Here is a 22,132-nt window from a genome sequence, read left to right as displayed (position 1 = left end):
TTTGCAACATCATCTCTAAGTGACACTCATGATCTTCCCTTGTCTTTGAATATATTAAAATATCATCAATAAAAACAACAATAAACTGGTCCAAATAAGGATGGAATACCTCATTCATCAACTGCATAAATACTGCAGGTGCATTAGTCAGACCAAATGACATGACCTGAAATTCAAATTGTCTATAACGAGTTACAAAAGTTGTCTTCGGGATATCCTCCTCCCGAGCCTGAATCTGATGATACTCAGACTGTAAATCTATCTTCGAGAAATACTATGCACCACTCAACTGATCAAATAAATCATCTATTCTTGGGAGTGGATACTTGTTTCTAATCATAACCTTATTAAGTCCTCTATAATCGACACACAACCGTAAAGAACCATCATTCTTCTTTACAAAAAGAACAGGCGCTCCCTAAGGTGAAGTACTCGGGCGAATAAACTCCAAACGACGTAATTCATCTATCTGTCTTTGCAACTCATGCAACTCTAATGGTGCCATACGATAAGAGGCTCTAGATATAGGGGCAGTGCCAAGGATAAGATCTATTCAAAATTCTATACGTCTAACGGGTGGCAAACCTGAAATTTTCTGAAAAATATCTGAAAAATCACGTACTACCAGCAACTGTTCAATACATACCCCTTTGGACTCTTTATGAATATAGGACATCAAAGTCTCTATAAACTTGTCTTTAAGATCAGCCACAAACTGAAATTGAGGTTGGTCAGGTATAAAAAAGGTGACTGTCTTAGCTGTACAGTCCAACACTACATGGTACTTGGATAACCAGTCCATTCCCAAAATCACATCATACTCTAACAACTCCAAAACATAACAATCAATTGGAAGGGCATACTTTGCTATGTAAACATGACAGTCCTGACATATAGAACTCAACACCATTCTTTTCCCTAAAGGAGTCAAGAGCTCTAATCCCTTGGTCATTGATGTTCTCGGCAATTCCAATGACTGACAAAAACTATCTGCTATAAATGAATGTGATGCACCAGAATAAAAAAGGACACGTGCAAAAAGGGATGATACTACAAGTATACCTTATATGATTCCTCCCTTAGTTTGAGAATTTCTCTTCTGGATTACATAAACTCAAGGTTGCATCTGAAGGGGTAAGGGTTGTCTACCTTGATGCTGTTGTGACTGTTGTTGAGATTGTTGTTGTTGGGGCCTATATTGTGTCCTATATGGTGGCCTTTGCTACTGGGGCTGCTGATGTCTAGGTGGTTGATATGGCTGCTGTTTCTACGGATTGGTACAATCCTTTTTACGGAGCCCTACACCACCACAATTATAACAGGCTCCGAAAAACTGTCGCTGAGTAACAGACGGTGATAATGGGGATCTGACGTTAGGTCTGGCTGCATTATCATATCTAACTATAGGCCTCTTTGGGTATGAAAAGGGCTAAAAACAGCTACCACTCTCTGAAATAAATCTCATCTTCCTTTGCTGATTAGAAGTAGATGGATGCGTACTTTGTTGTTGGTTCCAATTAGACTAAAAAATCCGTGTCTTCGCTACTACCTCAAGAGTCGATAACTCAAACCCTCTAACTCGAGATCGCAAACTAGGACGCAAACCATCCTCAAATTTCCTCACCTTTAAATCATCATTGGCTACTAAATGTGGAGCAAAACGAGATAATTCTATAAAATGAACCTCATAGTCAGCAACAGACATCTCACCCCGAACCAAAGAATCAAATTCATGTGCTTTCTAACGACGAACAGCTATGGGGAAAAACTTACGATCGAACTGGTCTTTAAATGCTTCCCATGTCCACACAAATTTTGGATCTACTGAACGAACAACTGACTTCCACCATTGTTCTGCCTCTCCTTGCAATTGATAAGTTGCTAAGGTAACACATTGCTTGGAAGTACAACCCATAATTAAAAAAGTTTCTCTATTTCTGACTTCCATAACTCAGCTGCCATAAGATCTGACTTGCTAGAAAAACAAGGTAGATATAGACGTCTAAAATCCATAAAAAGAGCACTGGCCCGCTCCTGCGCTGATGTCTCAGGAGTATAACTAGATCGCTGCTTTTGATTAGCCGTTATAGTTGACATAGTCTACAACAGTTGTTGAAGTTGTGTTGCAGGAATAGGTATAATTGGATCTGGAGCAGATTTTGACGTAGATTTTGACTTAAACTTGGGTTTCACTGGAGAAGTCTGAATAAGATTCTTTCTAGGCGGCATCCTATAGATGAAACACCGAATTAGCCTAAAAAGAACAAGTAAAACTATACCATATACACAATAATAAATAACCATACAACTTCTCTACTTCACAAAGCATGAACCTAACAATTCTAACACAACAACCTATAGTAAATACATTTTGATTTATGCAGATATTTCCCAGATCATGCTCTGATACCATTTTCTGTCATGACCCTAAATCTAGTGTTGGTAATCCATGATTACTAGACACCAAATTTTGGTTGACAGCCTTCGTAGAACTCCAATTTTGGGACTTCCAACTATCACTTACTTAGTCCCATAAGCGGGGTTCCATAAGGAAGATTTTTGAAAATAAAGACAACAAACATGTATCATTTCTCAAATTTCATCATATTCCACATATGTTACTATGTACAACTGAGCACATCAAGGCAAAGCCAAAACATAAACCATATCATATTTACTATACCTAATGTACATATTCAGGGTATTACAAAAAAATATATACACTGATATGTACAAAACAAAAAGGACAACTGGAGTCTGTAGCCTCTACTCCTGTAGCTCCTTACTCTCACCTGTAAAAAAAATAAAAAGGAAAGCTTGAGCTACTTAGCCTAGTGAGTGCATGGGTGCAGTGAAAATGCATATTTCATGTCATGCTCATATAATGCACAGGCTTTCTGGCTCGATAACAATAAAATAAAGATACAATGCATACTCTTTCAACGTTTCCACAACTTTTCACATTTTCCAATTGGATCACCATGGTTTAAAACAGAGGTGGGACTCGCATATGATTACTACCCACTTGTGTAGACTTTTCCACCGTGGTCAACTACAAAGGTGAGACTACTAGGGGTGCACATCGAACCATAACCGGACTGAACCGTTGGATCGGTCCGGTTTGGTCCAGTTCTAGGATGCTAACGGTCCGGTTCCGGTTCCCAAATTCCCAAAACCATTGATTACGGATTGGTTCCATTTTAGGGCCCTATAGAACCGAACTGAACTGTGCTACGAACCGTAGATCCGAGCATTCGTTTTTAAAGAAATAATAATAAACCCTAAAGTTCCCATTTTCCTATACCTTCGTTGCATCTCCTCTCCAAAAACCCAAACCCTAGATCTTACCTTCTTTGAATCTACTCTCCAAAACCCCCAACCCTAGACCTCACCTTCTCGTCTCTCCTTTAGGGTTTAAGGTCTTGAATCTCAGAGAGATCGAATGTTGTTGCAGATGGATTGGCAAGGGCAAAAGCTATCAGAGTTGTTGATACATATCATGCTCGTCACCTTTGTTGTAGTCGCATTTGTTGTGGGCTACTCCATCGGTTCTTACCAGACCATGCTACTAATCTATGCCAGTGGTGTCATTCTGACGACACTAGTCATTCCCAACTGGCCATGGTTCAATCATCATCCACTGAATTAGTTGGACCCCATTGAAGAGGAACGGAATCCAAAGCCTCAGCCATTGGCTTCGAAGAAGAAACCATCTTCTAAGCATCATCAAAAGTAGGTCTTGAAATGGAACTTGATTTATTGTGGTTTTCAATTTTATGCAAAGCCGTAGTTGGACTCTCGATCTTTAGTTGTTGTTTTAGTACTATATGATAGCAGAAAGAAACATCTTTGCAATATTATTCGCTTTAATAATTGGAAAGCATATGAAACAGATAGGTTTTGATATATAGAAAAAAAAAACTGTGGAACCGATCCGGAACCGAACCGCTTTTCACGGTCCGGTTCCGGTTCGGTTCTATGGTGCTAACAGTCTGGTTCTAGTTCCAAAAACTGTGGAACCATTAGGAACGGTTCGGTTCTAGTTTCACCCCAGAACCGGACCAAACCGACCCGTGTGCACCCCTAGGGACTACATAATTCATGGGCCGAACTAATCTAACCCACTTGTGTTAAACCTCACTATCTGCCTAACGATGAGAAGTAATAAGTCGTCTAGCAAAATAATAGTGAACAATTTACGAGCTCGTCACACACAACCTATCTTTGCTTGCCCATAAGCAGGTCAAGTCAAACCTCTCAACCAATCGGCACACGTCGGTGGGAGTCGCTACCTACTTTGGTATTTCGGTATTCCAGCACTCTGTTCTTCCACCCGGTTTAAGCATTGGTCGCTCCCAATGGTACCAATCGGGATTTAGGGACTTTCACCCACGGACCCTCTAATCATGTCCTGTCGAATTACACATTTCTGGTGTAGTGTCCAACTCAAGTTATAACAAAGTATGTTTCATGCATTTACAATCACCATATGCATAAGTCCACACACAAGCACAATATGTCATGGTTTTCAAGGCAAACATAGGACGACCTTCCTCATGTGGTCTCCTCATACATTTAAGTTCCTCATAGGGGTCTCATGTAATACATCATGTATCTAGACGGTTTACTTACTCATCATAGACGCATCGTGTGTCACAACACAACCCACTATGATCACCATATCATGATATGAATCATTCACTCTCAATCATACAATGATACAACAACTATGAATCATGCATATGATATGCACATGACTTAGCCAATCTAAATCCAATCCAGGATTTATTCTACTATAAGACTTCATGCCACAAGCATGCTTTTTCTTAAGAATTAACTACATCAAAAGGATGAAGGATATTTTTTTTAAACATTTTTGTCAAACAGGTAACGGGCAGACATTGTCAGGGACAAAGAGAGAAACCATTAGAAATACATATGACTTTAAACAAAACTAAATCATCTCTATCATCTATAATCTTCCATTAATAACCTAATTAACTAACTCAGAAAATCCAGCCATAACCTTAAGAAAATCCAGCAATAACCTAACGAATTTAAATCAGAAAAGCTAGTCTTCTATAGGGCTTTGAAAGAAAATCCAGTAATAAATTAACCAACTCCATCAGAAATTCCGGCAATAACCTAACCCTAAATCAGAAAATCTCATCTTTTACAGGGCTTTCAAGAAAATTCAGCAATACCTAATTCGAAATCAGAAAATTCAGCAATACATAACCCTAAAACAGAAAATCCAGCAATTATCTAACCTTAAAACAAAAATTCCAGCATTCTACTAACCCTAAATAAAAATCCAGCGAAAACCTAACCCTAAAACAGAAAATCCAGCAATTATCTAACCTTAAAACAGAAATTCCAGCAATAGGGTTTGAAGGAAACCCCAACGTACACATATGCGTGCCCCTAATCTATGCACTCACCTGTAACTATCAGAGGATTGACTCTCAACCTCAGCTTCTATGTCCTTTTCTTCTTTTTCTTCTTCTCAACTTCACACTCAACAAGAATGAGTGCTGGAAAATGGAATGTTACAAGAGGGTTTTCATATGTATGGACTTGAAAATGGTTTTAAATTAGTTTTTGTCTAAAAAGGAGGGTTATAGGATGTTTTGTGATGATTTTGAAAAGTTTAAGCTTATAGTAGCAATATAACAATGTTATTTAAGTAATTTGAACTAACATATTTTAAGGAGTTTAAAAACATCGAGGTCATTTGAGTATATTTTCTCAAAATATACATGTACATATCTATGCATAACTTACAATCCGGGTGTCCTATTGACATGCCGTTTTCACCAGTAACTCCGTAACTTAACTACAGCCACAACGGTTAGGCTCTCGGACCTAACGGATTTTGAAAACTCGATGGTGGGGCTCCGCCAGATAAAATAAGGACATAATTGTCATTTCTTAGATTGTTTAATTTTAAGTCTGTATCTTACAATTCGGATATTAGGTTGGAATATGGCTTGCGAATCGATAATAGAACAACATTATGATCAAGTCAAAACATTCTCGGGGCCCACGGACTTACAGCCAACGGCTATCCAGTGTGCGAACTAGATTTCGGAGCCTCAGGTCTTACAACATGATAGAAGGTTGACATCAAAGGTGGCCTCACATGATGAATGGCCCATATTGAAGGTTGGGCCCCACATGATGGATGATTCATAGCAAAGGTGAGACCCACATGATGGATGGTGAGCATCAAAGGTGGATCCCACATGATGGACTATCCACATCAAGGGGGTCCCACATGATGGACGGTCCTTAGCAAAGATGGGTCCCACATGATGAATGGTGGACATCAAAGGTGTGCCTACATGATAAACGACCCATATTGAAGGTGCCCCCACATTATGAGTGGTCCACATCAAGGTAAGCCCACATAATACTCAGTTCACATCCAAGATGTCCCACATGATGGATGACCCACATCAAAGTGTGGCCTAGCATGCTGGACCATCCACATTAAGTGGGCCCCACTTGATGGATGGTCCACATCAAAGGTGGGATCCACATGATGGATGATGGACATCAAAGGTGGGCCCACATGATGGATGGTTGACATCAAAGGTGGGATAACATGATGAATGACCCATATTGAAGGTGGGGCCCTACATAATGAATGGTCCACATCAAGGTGGCCCACATAATGGATGGAGTGGGCCTCACATGATGGATGACCCACATCAAAGTGTGGCCCCCTGTGATGGATTGTCCACATCAAGTGGGCCACCCTAATGGACGTTCCACATCTAAGGTCTTGTATGATGGATGGCCCATATCCAAAGTGGCCTAACATGATGGATGATCCACATAAACGGTGCGCCCCACATGACAGATGGTAGCCATCAAAAGTGGGGCCCACATGATGGACAACTTACTTTGAAGGTGGGGTCCACATGATGGATATATCAAATGTGGATTCCACATCATGAGTAGTGGACATTAAGGGTCCCACATAAAGGAGAATTATCATTGATATTAATAGTGGGCCCCACATGATGGATGACCTACATCAAGGTGGGTCCCATATAATGGACGGTCCACGTCAAAGGTCAACCAAAACAACCATTTGGATTGCTCTTATAATGAAGTTGTTGTAATCTTTAAAAATGATATCAACGATCCCTAAAAAATGCTCTTATTTGAACGTTTTACTAAACATACTTATTTCAAATAAGAGATTTTTATGGTTTTGAAATTGTGATTTACCGAACGAGCTTATTTAAAACAAGAGTTAGAATAAAAAGAGCTTATTAGAGTAGCTCTTATTTGAAAAGCTCTTATTAAATTAGAGTACAGATATCAAACGAGCCCTTAGTATATTTCACATCATAGTTATAAGATCACAATTATTGAACAACACGTCATAGTTTTCAAGTCCGATCACTTGAAAATTGTCCATCACTATCCCTAACCTAATTTGGATTTAAAGAAATTTATTAATTAACCCTAGCTAGAATTCTAGAGAATTGGGGGAAACTTCTTAGGTTTACAGGAAATTGTGCATAATCTCCATATTCAGGTGAATTCGGCATAGCATCCATATATTTATTGTCCACAAATCTAGCACTTAGGGATTTTATAAAAATTTCTCTATTCTAACATGGATTCCAACATGATCGGATAGGTTTAGTGCATGCTTAACAGTTAAAATTGGATTAATTTATGAATGAATGGGTGACTTTATATGCATGAGTGGTGAGAATGAACATATAGACACACATACATATATATTTACACACATAATTATATAATTAACAATCTGCTACATAGATCAATGGCTAACAGTAGACAAGTCTAACATGCATATCAATAGGTCACACCTAACACAATTTGATGGATGCATAGCCGATCATGTATATACATTGATGAATGGATAGATCTATGCATGTGTGCTTGGATGAATGCAAGTGCACGTTTATTCATGTAAATGAATGCATACAAAAATCTTAGGTCATTACATTCTACACCATTTAAAAGAATTTTGTCCTCAAAATTCAAGCATGCTTGCCATGTGAACGAAAGAGGACGCACCTCTCTAATCTACGGTGTGTGTAAGTATCCACTATATTTCATGTGATTTAAGTTTCTGTGTGCACAAGTGTGTATGATTGCCTACAAGAATCTGGGTTATTATAGTTGATGACCTAGTTTGATACTTTGGTTTATGGACCTAGTTATTGTTGTCTGCTTGTTTGGGAAATGGAAGTTCTAATCATTTTCCTCCTGATATTACTGCTACTCTATACTTAACTAAGCCTTAAATGTGTGATTCATGATGTGGATATGCTATAATTGGTTTTCTCCACTCTCCAAGGGGATTCTTCATTAGGGATCGGGTACTAAATACTATCCATAGACCTTGGAGAGATACTGCGCACATGTGGTTCAGTTCCATTGATTACATATAAAATATAACTCTATTGATGCCTCTGATGATGTCTAATGAGTGGAAAGCATGAGTCTGTACAATATACCAACCTTCAACTAATGACATATCCTAATCTTCTTAGAGGATGGGTGTCACCGCCTATGATCTAGATAGCGCTGATGAGAGGACTGATTTTGATTGTATTACTCGATGATACATGTTGAATTACAACTGTGCTGAAATCCCGTAATTGCAAGCCTATATGGATGAACGATATGTTGATCTCTCCCTGATTGTGAGCACCAGGAAGAGATGTTGATCACTTGATGTGATATGGGTACCATTTCTTCCTCTCACTGTCCTTATTTTCCACATATAAATGTTCATTGACATGGACTAACAAACTGTTAAACTGTTCTTTGGGCAGCAGATATGAAGGAAGGAGGAAAGTGAAGGCAAGGTCAAGCGCATATCAGTTAGGAGTGAGGAGGGGTACAGGCTACTAGTATTAATGGAGGATTGGTTTAGGGTTGTTGACTTGTATAATGTTTTAGTTTTTGAACCTTATCCATTTTCTTGATAAATGACATTTTGATTATTATTATGACTGGTTTTTATTATTATTGCTCTTGGTAATTGTTATTTCAATGCACTTTTCTTATATTATGTACATGTGTGTGTGATTCATGTAGTGGATATGAGGTGATTGATTTTTCTCAACTCTTCAAGGGATTCTTGCGTTATGGATCATATTCTGGATTTCATCCATAAAGCTTGAAGAGATACCACAAATCCATCATTCAATTCCATTGATGCCTTTACTTGTATCATTTGGTGATATATGTCGAATCCCAAATGTGTTGGCATTCCACAACCGTGTGTATATGTGAATGAATGACATGTTGATCTTATACTGATTGTAAGCACTGGGGAGAGATGTTGATCAGTTGATGTGATAAGGTTACATTACCAGGTTGGTCGCTTTTCCTACCATGATTGGTTGGATCTAAGGGTTTACTCAAATGAAACCAATTGAGAGTGTTACTTGGGAACACATGTTGAGAGGCAAGTCTTGCTTGCTCACATAGGTTCCCAAAATATACTGATGTACACATGGAAATACTGATAATGGTATGTCTTGGTTAGTAGGAGGAAAAACCACACACCTCAATCACCCTGACCTATGATGGAGGTTGTTCATGTTAGAACAACCTCATGTTTCCACATGAGTGGATGAAGTGCTTCTTGCAATGACATGATGTGACTATAGCATACTTATGTCGCTTGCATGATGATAACGGTCGATCAAGCATGTGACATGCTGGGTAGTTCCATGACGATCCAAGTGTGCTTATCTGGCACAATATTACTCCCTCATTTATCATGGAGTTCTTGGTTGAAATCCTGATCATAAAGGATAAAAAGGCAAGCATGCAAGACAATGATTGAACTAGGTAGCTGCGTTTCTTTGACAGTGAAAGTTAACTTCTGAGAGACTATGTGAACTTTAACAAGATTAGTATGATTCCGTAATCTTCTTGGCTAAGGAGTTCTAGCTCGACATGTATGCTTAACGGATTTGAGCACAGATAGGTTTTAAGGAAAGTGAGAGATTGTTGGAGTACATACCCTAAGAAACCAATGTGAGCCCTAATCCACTAGCCATGTGGATGAGACATGCTATTATACATTAGTGTGTAGCGTTACCTTGTGTGTATGTATATATGGATTAGTTGAGTGAGTCCACTACACCAAAAAAGGCATTTAGAAACAGGTAGTTCTGTGGTTCTAAAACGGATTAAAGTCGCGACAAATGTAGAACTGTTTTAAACACAAATCCCTAATTCCAGCCCCAATCCCCTCACTCCCGACCCTCCCGGACCTCTTGCGCGATCTCTCCCTCTCTCCCGCTCCCCATTCCTGACTCTCCCTCTCGTTATCTCTCCCTCTCGATCTCTCTCCCCATTCGTCTCCCACTCTCTCACGGATGATCTCCCTTCGTCTCGATCTCTCTCCCTCTCTCTTTCGCTCCCTTCTCTCTTTCTCTTTCACTCTCTCTATTTCCCTCTCTCCCTCTCCCTTCAATAGAAATAGCTTCATTGATCCGATTGAGCTTCTGAAGATCAGATTTCACAGGTGTGGAGCGGCTGGAGTTCGGATATGGTCCGTTCTCTAAAGAGTCCTCTTGGTACAAGGCTTCTGCACTTTGGAGAGGTATCATTTCCACACAAGAAGAAGTCCTACAAGGTGTCGACTTTCAGTTAGGTAAGGGGTCCAAAATTCCGTTTTGGAAAGATAGATGGGTGGAGAAAGTCCCGCTTAACGAGAAATTCCCGATAATTCTCTCTTGCCCCTAACCCAGCGGTTACGGTCACTGATTGCTATGTTGTGTCTGCTGGTAAGATAATCTGGTCTGTGGAATGCAGGAGAAACCTCCAAGATTGGGAGATCCAGGAGTTTGAGGACCTCATTGACTGAATTTACAAGGCCTATCCTAACCCATTACTCGATGATATGCTGATGTGGAGGAATTCCAAAACTAGCAGGTTCTCGGTTAGTTCATTCTATCTTCAGCTGGACAGAGTTCCTCTCTCCGTCGACTCTCAGTGTAAGCAAATTTGGAAATACTCGGCCCCGCCCAAGATTATAGCATTCGGTTGATTGGTTAGTAAGAAGAGGATCCTAACGGTGGATAATCTAAGGAAGAAAGGGATGTGTTTGGTTAACATCTGTTTGTGCTGCAGGAAGATGGAGGAATCAGTTGATCACCTTTTACTCCACTATCCCTTTATCTCGTCCATTTGGGCTGACTTTTGTGCTCGTTTTAGTATCAGCTGGTGCTCCCCCGACTTCATTGTCTCCCTTTTCACGCTTGGCATGGGGCGAAGCTAGGCTAACTTTGGTATAGGCTGTGGAGAATGGCCCTTCTTGCCATTTGGTGGTCTGTTTGGGAGGAAAGGAATGGCAGATGTTTTCGTGACTCTGCAAATTCTGCTACCTGTGTTTCGTCTAGAGCTAAGTCTTTAATTATAGAGTGGGCTGGTCATGTAGAATCCCTGAAGGATTCCGATTTACTATTTCTTGGTGTGTATCTCTGTCTGCTCTCTCAGCAGATTAGCTAGCTGCTCCCTTTGTCTCATCTTTTTCTTTTCTTTTCTTTTAATACAATTTGCATCATCTTTCAAAAAAAAAAAAAAAAACTCTTCTTGGTTTTTAATGGTGGGTGTTAAAAGACCACTATTTCTTGTGGTCCATGGGAGATTTAAATCTGTTTCATTTTTTGCCCATGTCTTAAAATGAGCTGGCCAAACAGATAACCAGTGTAGATATACAACACATACATCAAAGTCCCCACGGTCAGGTCCCTCCCACATTGTTGATTCTAGGTCGCAGCCAAGTACCGTCCAAATCTATCCGTTTGTTTTTTTTTTTCTATTATTAAAGGTTGTTCTTTTATTTTCTTACTTTTGGCAAATTTATTCCATCCTTGTTTGGGAGCTTTTCGGTCGCACTGATGGAGGGAATGGATGCTACTCTGGCAGAATCCGGTGAATTGTTCGCGTTCAGCTGCCACTTTGGATGTATGACATAAAGGATCAAATGATTGGATGGCTCCGATTGGTATGAGTGTGACTGTTGAATTTAAACGGCTAGCATTTCTGTTAGTCATTTTGCTGGCCAAATCCAGTGTAATTTGGAGGTTTGTGTTGAGGGTACAGATATGTCACATCTGTAATGGAATTGGATTGGGTGGTGACCCATACTTGCTACGGTTGCAGCTTTTAGCTCTTGTATTTTGACTTGAAAGAAACACGGCTGTGTTTTGTTCTCTCTCTCTCTCTCTCTCTCTTTCTCTTCCCTTTCGACAGTCTTTTGATCTATTTTGGCTATTAGACTGGAATCTTAGATTTAGTTAGTCATGTACAAGTTGTTTATATATTGGATCTAGTCTGTGCCTTAGAGAATGAGATGCTTTTGAGAATACAGAAGCTCAAATATTTTAAAAAAAATACAGGTTGCAATTGAAAAATAAAAATAAAAAATTACTCACCTACACTACGGATTGCACGGCTTTAAACCTAAGCTTATCAAATCTTTGTAACCCTTTGGAAGACCTCTTCCGACGCTTGCATAGATTTTTATCGGCATTTTTCCATTGCTAAAAACCGTGCTTTGAAATAGTTTTACTGGCACTGGGACAAACTTTTGCCTTTTTTTGACTTTTCTAGTTATTACCGGCAGCTAGCAGAATGCGCTGGTAAAAACAGAATAGGCGCCGGTAAAAATCTACTAAATCACGGTGACCTAAAAGCATCAGGAAAGGGTGATTAAGCACTAGTAAAGCATTTACCGACACACCCATTTGCCGGCGCTTTCTGAACGCCGCTAAAAGTTTTACCCGTGCTTTTTTTTTTTTTTTTTGTTGTAGTGTGAGTTTGGATCTAAAATTTTAACCAATTGAATGGGTTTGCATCTAAAAGTTCGACCCAAATTACTATTATTATTAGTCCCTTTAAAATCAATCTGACTTGACCTAACTTGAATCCAAGCTTTTAAAATGAGTTTGAATTGAGTCACACTAAAATGGATTCCAACCCAACTCAAGTTAGACCTAATTCTCAACTCGACCTACTAAAAAATATAAATTACATATATAGGATTCTTTTTTTCTTATGGGCTAGTCGTCCATAGTAATAGTTCACCACCTTTTCTTTCTAAAACATGGTTACCCATTTACTATTTGTAATAATCTAAACATGAAAGATAAAGATTAAACGAAAAACCATGACAGTAGAACTATTTTAAATGTTTAATTTTACCTATTGAATGTGGACCTCTACCTATTTTATTTATTTATTTTATAAAAAAAGATCATCACCCCTAATTGATGGTACAGAACATTATTTGTTTAAAAACTCAATTGTAATTTATATACCTGACTCCAACCTAACTCATGTTATAAATGGGTCGAGTCTAGGTCCAAGAAAACCTTTAATGGGTCTGCTATTTTTTACTTCGACTCCACCTAGACCCAACCCAATTTCTAGGTCTAAAAATCTGTCTAGATTCTTAGATGCGTAGGGTCTGAGCCCATGAATACGACAGGACTTGCACTCTTGCTCTAAAAAATCTTTCTATTTGTAAGCCATGGTCCTATGAAAATTATGCTACAACCAATTTATAATCATCCATCTGCCAATTAATTTAACTAGGTGTTGTTTCAGCTACCATCTGCTCCTCAATTTCTTATATGCAAGTGCACCGTACATGTGGGGCCCATTAGTATTTAACTCACGTTTATTTTTATGTGAGTAGCCCCAAAACTGCGTCAGTGGTGGACAAGCTTTGTGAGCCTGCCATTATCCCCGTTGTCCATTCATTTTGCTAAATCATTTCAAGGGAGCTTAAAAATAAGCAGATCCAAAACCTAAGTGGACTACATTACATGAAATAGTGGGGATTGAACGGCTACAGCTTCTTGGGACCTATCGCATTATTTATTTGCTATCCAATCCATTTATAAAGTCACATAAACCTGGATGAATGGAAAACACAAATATATGTTTCATCTAAAACTTCCATAACCCTCCAGAAGTTCTTAATGGTAAACATTCAGTCTCATTATTTTCTGTAGTGTCGTCCACTTGAGCTTTGAATCTACCTTATTTTTGGGCATAAGATGGTAAAATGACGGGACAGCTATATACACATCAATTCATGGTGGGCCCACAAATAGGAAATTTTTATTTTCCAGCATTGTGATTGGTTCATATCATCATTGACATTGTGGGCGTTGCTGCGTTAAATGTAGTGGCCCAATTATATTACAATTTTCTGTTTGTAACAAACAATGGATCCATATTCGGTCCAAATAAGTTGGCTTTGCGGGGGATAGGGCTAATCATGATGTTGAACCATGTCATAAAGAAGCACGGATTAAGTGAGGCCCTGATCATGGCCCCACCTTGATGTATGTGTTGAATATTCATGTTGTCCATTTGTCTTTGCAGATCATTTTTGGGAATTACAAAAAAATGAAGCAGATCCAAATCTTAGGTGGACCACACTAGAGGAAAACAATGTTGATTGAATGTCCATCGTTAAAAGCTTCCTATGACACACTGTAACGTTTACTTGCCATCCAATCATACGATAACGGCACACTTACCTAGGTGAAGGGAAAGGAGAGATAGATAGCATCTTGATTTAAAACTTTAGCAGCCCAAGAAGTTTTTAATGGTGGGAATTCAATCCCTACTTTGTGGTCCACCTGAGATTTGGATCTACCTCATTTTTAAGACCATACCCTAATATGATGGGGGAAAATGGATGGATGGCATGGATATACAACACATATATCGAGGTGGGCCCGGGACTCAACCATTAAGCTATCATCCTTGCCTCGAAAACTGATTGGCTACTCCTTGCTACTAGCCCGCTGGCTGATGGTCGGTGATCTGTGGGCCCGACCATGATGTTGTATTTCATCCATTTTTACATATCATTATAGGGCTTGATCCCAAAAATTAGAGGGATATAAATCTCAAGTGGACCACACTAAAGGAAAACAATAGTGATTGGATATCCACCATTAAAATTCTCCTAAGGCCCAACGTACTATTTATTTGAAATCCAATCTGTTGATTAGGTTATACAGACCTAGATGAAGGATAAAAACAAAGATCAACTTGATCCAAAACTTTATGGGCCCCAAAAAAAATTTAATGGTCGACGTTCATTCAACATTGTTTCCTTTAATGTGGTCCACTTGAGATTGGGATATACCTCATTTTTTTTTATCATACTCTAAAATGATCTAGAAAAATAGATGGACAGCATGGATGAAACACATACATCATGGTGGGCCCATAGAGCACTGACCATAAGCCATTGGCAGGTGGCGAGGGAGTATCTAATGCGCCTCCCCTGGTCTCACCTAATCCCATCCGTATAGTAAAGGGTCTGTGTGGCCACTATCATGGGCATTGCTATGTGGGCCCACCATTTTGCATTGACATCCAAAGCGGATTGCGTAGTGAGGTCCACCGTGATTTATATATTTTATCCACTCGTTCCATCCATTTTAATGGATAATTTTACGGCCTTAGCCCCCCAAAAAAAAAGCATATATAAAGCTCAAATGTACCACACTATCGGAAACAATGTGAATTGAAAATCTACCGTTGAAAAAATCTTGAGGGCCACGAAAGTTTTGGATCAAGGTTAAATATATGTTTTCTCTTTCATCCATGTTTTTGTGATCTTATGAACAGGTTGGATGACAAACAAACATCACTGTGGGGCCAGAAAGGTTTCAATGATGGAAATCATTATTCCCACTGTTTCCTGTGATATGGTCAACTTCAGCTTTGGATATGGTTAAATTTTGGTCTCAACCCCTTAAATGATCTGGGAAAATGGATGGACGACGTGGATAAACCACATACATTCATGGTGAGCCCAACATAGTTTACTCAGTACGATAAGAGCCTATTGAGTAACGGTACGCAATCCTACGCGAATTAGCTACTAGCGAGACTCGCTAATGAAGTGACGTCACCAAGTTCTGTGGTCCACACCGTGATGTAAGTTTTGAATCTACACCACTCATCCGTTTGGAGAGATCATATTAGGGTAGGATAGGTTAGCTCTAAAGCTCAAGAGGACCCCACCATAGAAAACAATGGGGAGAGTGACACCCACCATTAAAAAGTTATAAGGGCCACAAAAGTTTTCGATCAAAATAATATTTGTGTTTTCCCTTCTTTCATGTCTTCTTTAACACATGAACAGTTCGATCTCAAATAAACATCATAGTGGACCTTCGGAAGGTTTCAACAGTGGGCGTCACTCTCACCACTGTTTTCTGTTGTGGGGTCCACCCCAGCCTTGGATCTGCCTCGTTCTTTGGACCATACCCTAAAATGATCTATCCAAATGTATGGACGGTGAGGATACAACACATACATCATGGTGGGGCCCACAGAACTTGGTGACGTCACTTCAGTAGCGAGTATCGCTACTCAACCTGTCAGCATCCAATCCGCATCCGACTCCTCATTGGACGCGGAGTTCTTGCGAAAGTCTTCGGCAGGGAGTTCCAGCATGGGAAACTTAGGTGGGGCCCACCGTGATGTTTGTGATAAATCTACCTCGTCCATTCGTTTTCCATTTGTGATAAAATTAGGAGATGGGACCAAAAATGAACCCGATCGAAGACTCAATTGATTCGAAAACGCGGGGATTGAATGTCCACTCTTGAAATATTTGTGGAGCCAAATAAGTTTTGAATCAGTATAATATATATATATATATATATATATATATATATTTGAGTTCATCCCAGTAGGAATGACGTTATGAACGGTATGGATGGCTTGTAAACATCACTGTCGATCCCAGACAGGCTTGAACGGTTGAAATTTCCCCAAGTACCTCTTCCATTTGTGCAGCCCACCTGAGTCTTGGATACTGTTCAATCTTTGTCTAAAGTCTTAAAATGAGCTAAAAATTGGATGGATGGAATAGATTTCACACCAACATCATGTTGGGCCCCACCTAGGTTTCCAACACAGGAACTTCTGGGAAATCCGCTTCCCTCTTCTCTCTTTCCGACGCGAATTTACTACAAAAACCTTTCGCATGAAGTTACTTCGCAACGATGCATTGTGAGGTCCACCATGATGTTTACCAGAAATCCAACCCATCCATTAATTTTTTGAGATAATTTTAAGACATGTGACTAAAAATGAGGAGTATCCAAAATTCAGGTGGGCCATACGAGATGAAACATTGGAGGAAGGAACGCCTATCGTTGAGACCTTCCTAGGCTCCACCTTGATGTTTATATGCCATCCAAACCGTTTATTAGGTCATTTTCACCGAGATGAAGTGAAATCACAAAAAACTTAGACATATACAAAACTATTGTGGCCATATAAATGTTTCAATGGTGTTCACTAAATCTCCTCTATTTCCTCTCGTGTGGCCCACTTGAGTTTTGAATCCACCTCACTTTTGGTTTAATTTCCTAAAATGATCTCGAAAAAATGGATGGACGGATTGGATATCTGACACACATGGCAGTGGGTCCCACATCAAGAATCCTTGCGCAGGAACTTCCTGCTAAAGGTTTCGCGCTTCCCTCTTCACTCTCTCAACGCACATTGCACAGTCTATATAAATGTAAAACTACCATATTCTTTTATTAAAACTACCATATTCTTTTATTTTAAAACCATACAATCCAATTACGTGTTTTTTTTACTATGACAATGCTTGCCATATTTTTCATCTTCATCTTCGTCTATTTTCCTTCTCTCTCCCTCTCTCTCCCTTTAGATACCACCATTGTTCCTGGACGCTTCCAACAGCTCGATCTAGGTGGTGGCTGGGCCAGAGAGTATAGCCTTCGATCCATTGGGCCACGGTCCTTATATGGGTGTCTCAGACGGTCGAGTTCTTAAATGGCAAGGCGCAGCAAGCGGCTGGACTGAGTTTGCGGTCACTTCACTGTATAGGTAACATTGGACATTTGTAATTATCAGCAAATGTGTATCTTGATGTTGCACTAGATTTTGTACATGTGGGGCCCATGGTTTGATCATTTAAAACTTTCATCTAATGGGCCACGTTGAGGATGGGGGATGAAAGAAAAAATCAAGTTGATCCAAAACTCAAGTGGGCTACACTACATGAATGGCACGTGGATGCCCACCATTAAGAACCTTCCAGATTGTGTGGGGGATCCACTGTGTTTTCTTACGTGCTATCCAATCCAGGCGCCAAATAGGTGAATTGGGGGTTACAGCTTAGTCCCTGATTGTGGGGCCCACCTTCATATGTGTGTTGTACATCGACGCTGTCCATCCCTTCTTTTAGCTCGCTTTATGCCATGGCCAAAAAATATAGCTGATCCAAATCTCAAGTGGACCACCCCACAGAAAACAGTGTTTGTTGACCATTGAAAATTTCTTGTGGGGCCCAAAAGTTGGCGATCTAAGCTGATATTTGTGTTTCTGCTTCATTCATGTCTCTGTGATCTTATCAACAAATTGGATGGCAAATAAACATTATGATGGGCCTAGGAAATTTTGTTTCGTGGGCATTCAATGACAACCATTTCATGTGGTGTGATCCACTTGAGATTTGGATCTGCTTCATCCATGGACCATCAAATAAACAGTCTAGAACTGTAAGAGCTGGCCCCATTAGTACAATCTGGGAAAATGAGTACATTTGTCGAATCCTAGGGCTAAAGATTATATAGTGCCAAAGAGAACTGGGTTCTTACAAGTGGGCCCGTTGTTCTCTGATCTGGACCTTTGATCTGATTTTCCCTGGCATGGATGGGACATGCATGTACTCATATGGAGGATCATATGCTTTTGTTTTGTTGCGATCAGGAATGAGGAGTGCAATGGCCATGAAAACCCTTGGTTAGAAGACACATGTGGTAGGCCACTAGGCTTGCAATTCAGTAAGGCCACCGGCGATCTGTACATTGCGGATGCTTATCACGGGCTCCTTGTGGTGAGGCCCATTGGAGGATTGGCCACCCAGCTAGCCAGTGGGGCCCAAGGGGTCCCCTTTCGCTTCACCAACGGTCTGGATATTGACCAGGCGACCATGATTGTTTATTTCATGGACTCTAGCATGATATACACAAGGAGGTACTATTCCATCGCTCATACCAATTGCTGCATTTTCTATATCAAGCTTGAAGATTACTTCTTTCTTGCTTGACCGATGCCACATATCTAAGCATTTATCAGCAATTAGAGCAATTTTCATTATTTCTAGTTCTTTACTATCTAGTTCTTGGATTATTATTTCTCTAAAAGCGCTTTGTATTTCACTTCACACTTTCTAAGATCTCTTTCTTCCAATCTTTAATCTTTTCTTTCAAGAGCTTTAGCTTCCGAAATAGCTTGAAACCGGCAAAATTTTCTATTGAGAATGATTCCCCTCACTCTTTTACAAGAACCAAGAAACTTTTAGTTTGGATCCACATTAATTTAAATTGAAATGGGCATGGCCCCCAGTTCTCTTCTTCTAAGGAGGCAACAGGATTGGACAGTACTTATCGAATACTAGACGAGGGAGGCCTCTTTAATGTACTAGAGGGAACTTCTCCACCTAATCCAATGACAATAAAAATTTGTCAAGCTTTGATTTGATAGGATTGCCTAATCATTGGTCTATATGAACATCACCATGTACATGGAAGGAAATTAAATATTACATCTTTTATGATAAAGCAAAAATATTTGGACAATTCTCTACTATTTTTATACTATTTCTTTAGCCCAATAAGATTTTTATAGAGATGCATTACCATATACATGGGATGAAATTGAATATTACATGTATCTCTAGCTATTGATAACTTCAGTTAGACCATAATTCATCAAACCTTTTCTCTTGTAGGGACAACACATTGGTCACAATAAGCAGCGATCAGACAGGAAGATTGTTGAAATACGATCCATGGAGCAAAAAGGTGACTGTGTTGCTTAAAGGCCTCGTCTACCCAAATGGGGTGGCAATTACTAAGGATAGCACATTCCTCCTCATCGAAGGGACCAGCACTCAAAGAATAATGAGGTTTTGGCTTCAGGGTTCTAAAGCCGAAGCTCTTGAAGTTTTCGCCCAGCTATCAGGATACCCAGATAACATCAAAAGGAACCCTAGAGGAGAATTTTGGGTAGCTATCGCATCCATCAACGGTGTGATTGGAATGTGTTTTAATGAGAAGGGTGAGATCATGGAGGTGTTAAATTATAAATTTGGAAAGATTACTTCACGTCTTAGTGAAGTAGGAGAAAACAATGGGAGCTTATGGTTGGGATCTGTGGTCGCGCCCGATGTTGGCATTACAAGCTTTAGACACTTGTATAGTTAATTTCCTAGTAATGTGGTTAATTACAACATTTGTTTATGTTTTCAATGTTGCCATTTACAAGCTTTAAACACTTTAATTTGCTAGTAATGTGGTTAATTATAACATTTGTTTATGTTTTCTTAAAATTATATTTTGTTCAATTTATTGAAATATTGAACCTATGCTCATGGTTTGAGTTAGTTGCATATTAGACTCTAAAACTCACTAACTCGACTTGAAATCAAGTTGAAGTGAGTCGCTCACTTACTCGAGGAGTTGTTCTTGGCAGAGACCTTTGGATGGTTTGAAGAAACTGGAAATCTTATAATTGACTAAGAGGTCAAGAGCTTCAAGAAAATCTTGTAAATGCAATTGCAGAGGCTTATTGGCCAAAGGTGTGACAACTTCTTTTTTTTGACTTCGTGATCTCAAGAATCATGCAGAAGAGAGAGCTACCAAAGGCTTGCAGATTCTCTCTCCCTTTCCATGAACTCGCATACTAAATTAAGAATATCTTCCCCCACAATTTCCTAGAAGAATGTGAAAAAACTGCTCGAGTAGCCATCTAGTCTCGACACACTATCTTGAGGAATAGAAAATGTTGCTGCCTTCATTTATTCCATATCCAGAGCATGCAAAAGGTCTTCATTATATTGGTCTGGAACTAAGCTAGGCATGCTGCTAAGGATATCATATGTTAGACCAATACCTTCTGATGTATAAAGGGAGCTGTAGAACCTGGCTACTTTTGTCTCTATCTTTGACTGAGATTCCAAAGTAACTTCCAATTCTATCTTTATCCTATTTACAAATAATCAATGTTGCTTCTCCATGATGGAGTCGTGAAAGAATCTTCTCCATGACAGAGTCGTGAAAGAATCTATTGTTGAATTCTCCTTCCGACAGCCACTGGTTTCTAGAGTTTTACTTTCAGAAGATATCCTCCTGAAGGAGAGCCATAACCAGCTTGGATTTTGCATCCTCAAGGGCCGTACCTCGTTCCTTTGATCTTGACAATGAGAGATCATGTTCAGCCTTCAAAACTGCATCATTTACGACCCCAACACTTTGGAAAATTTCTCCAAACTCATTGTTCCATTCCCTCAGCTTAGATTCCAACTTCTTCATGTTCTGAAAGACTTTGATGGTCAGTAATGCAAACAACACTATCTCCCATATTTCCTTCACCACCTCTTTAAATCCGATGTGGTTTGTCCACAATATCTGAAATCTAAATGGCTTCGAGGAGCTGTCCACTACTCCCTTCACAGGCACCAGAATAGGAGAGTGATCAGATAAGAGATGAGAGAGGTGAGAGACTTTAAAGGGAGAGATTCCCTTACCCACTCACTCCATGTTAACTAGTGCCCTATCAAGTCTTACTCATGCTCTCCTATGACCTTGTCTGTTATTACACCAAGTAAACCTTGAGCCTTCAAAACCCGCCTCCCTTCAACATCCAATTGACATTAAAATCACTACAAACTAGCCATGGACCCGTGATCCAGCTGCCCAAGGTTTGCATTTCTGCTCTTGCGCCTTGATCGTGGAACTTTGCTCGGAGGCTTCTATCAAATCCCAATTCCTTTGCTGCATAAGGTAAGTTAGAGATATTAACCGTAGGCTCTTGAAGCATAAGAATACAAGCCTTACTATTTCTCACCAAACGTCATATCACCAGCCTACGCTTGCGTTGGTCAATTCCAAATTTTCATCCAATTCCCAATTTTTTCTTCATCAACAGCCTTTTATCTTTATTTCTAGTGCCCCTTGCCGGCTCTAATTCATTCTCTTTTTTATAGTAGAGTTGAAGAGGATATGCTCCAAGGAATCCCCATTATTTGAAA

At 39.6% G+C, this 22,132-nt stretch overlaps 2 protein-coding genes and 1 pseudogene across 10 annotated transcripts in view; all 3 read left to right on the top strand.

The window, feature by feature from the left end:
- Window positions 1-22,132, top strand: part of LOC131258043 (uncharacterized) — a 96,452-nt gene that overhangs the window by 24,578 nt on the left and 49,742 nt on the right. The window lies entirely within an intron of this gene.
- On the top strand, window positions 3,269-3,857 carry LOC131258046 (signal peptidase complex subunit 1-like; annotated as a pseudogene).
- Window positions 17,634-22,132, top strand: part of LOC131258042 (protein STRICTOSIDINE SYNTHASE-LIKE 10-like) — a 136,326-nt gene continuing 131,827 nt past the window's right edge. For 4 of the 9 annotated variants that reach the window (XR_009177818.1, XR_009177817.1, XR_009177820.1 and 1 more), the window contains exon 1: window positions 18,941-19,074. Coding sequence is in view for 1 of the 9 variants with exons in the window: in XM_058259075.1 (XP_058115058.1) it covers window positions 17,840-17,922; window positions 18,808-19,074; window positions 19,832-20,306 (825 nt within the window). In the remaining 8 variants the exon portion in view is untranslated. Of the gene's footprint in view, window positions 17,923-18,807; window positions 19,075-19,831; window positions 20,366-20,655; window positions 20,681-22,132 lie in introns of those variants that run through there. The other 5 variants (XM_058259075.1, XR_009177803.1, XR_009177812.1 and 2 more) reach the window with 5 other exon arrangements.

The sequence above is a fragment of the Magnolia sinica genome, chromosome 10 (genome assembly GCF_029962835.1).
Source record: "Magnolia sinica isolate HGM2019 chromosome 10, MsV1, whole genome shotgun sequence".
In the NCBI taxonomy this organism is placed as follows: Eukaryota; Viridiplantae; Streptophyta; class Magnoliopsida; order Magnoliales; family Magnoliaceae; genus Magnolia; species Magnolia sinica.
This window is presented reverse-complemented; position numbering and strand designations above follow the sequence as displayed.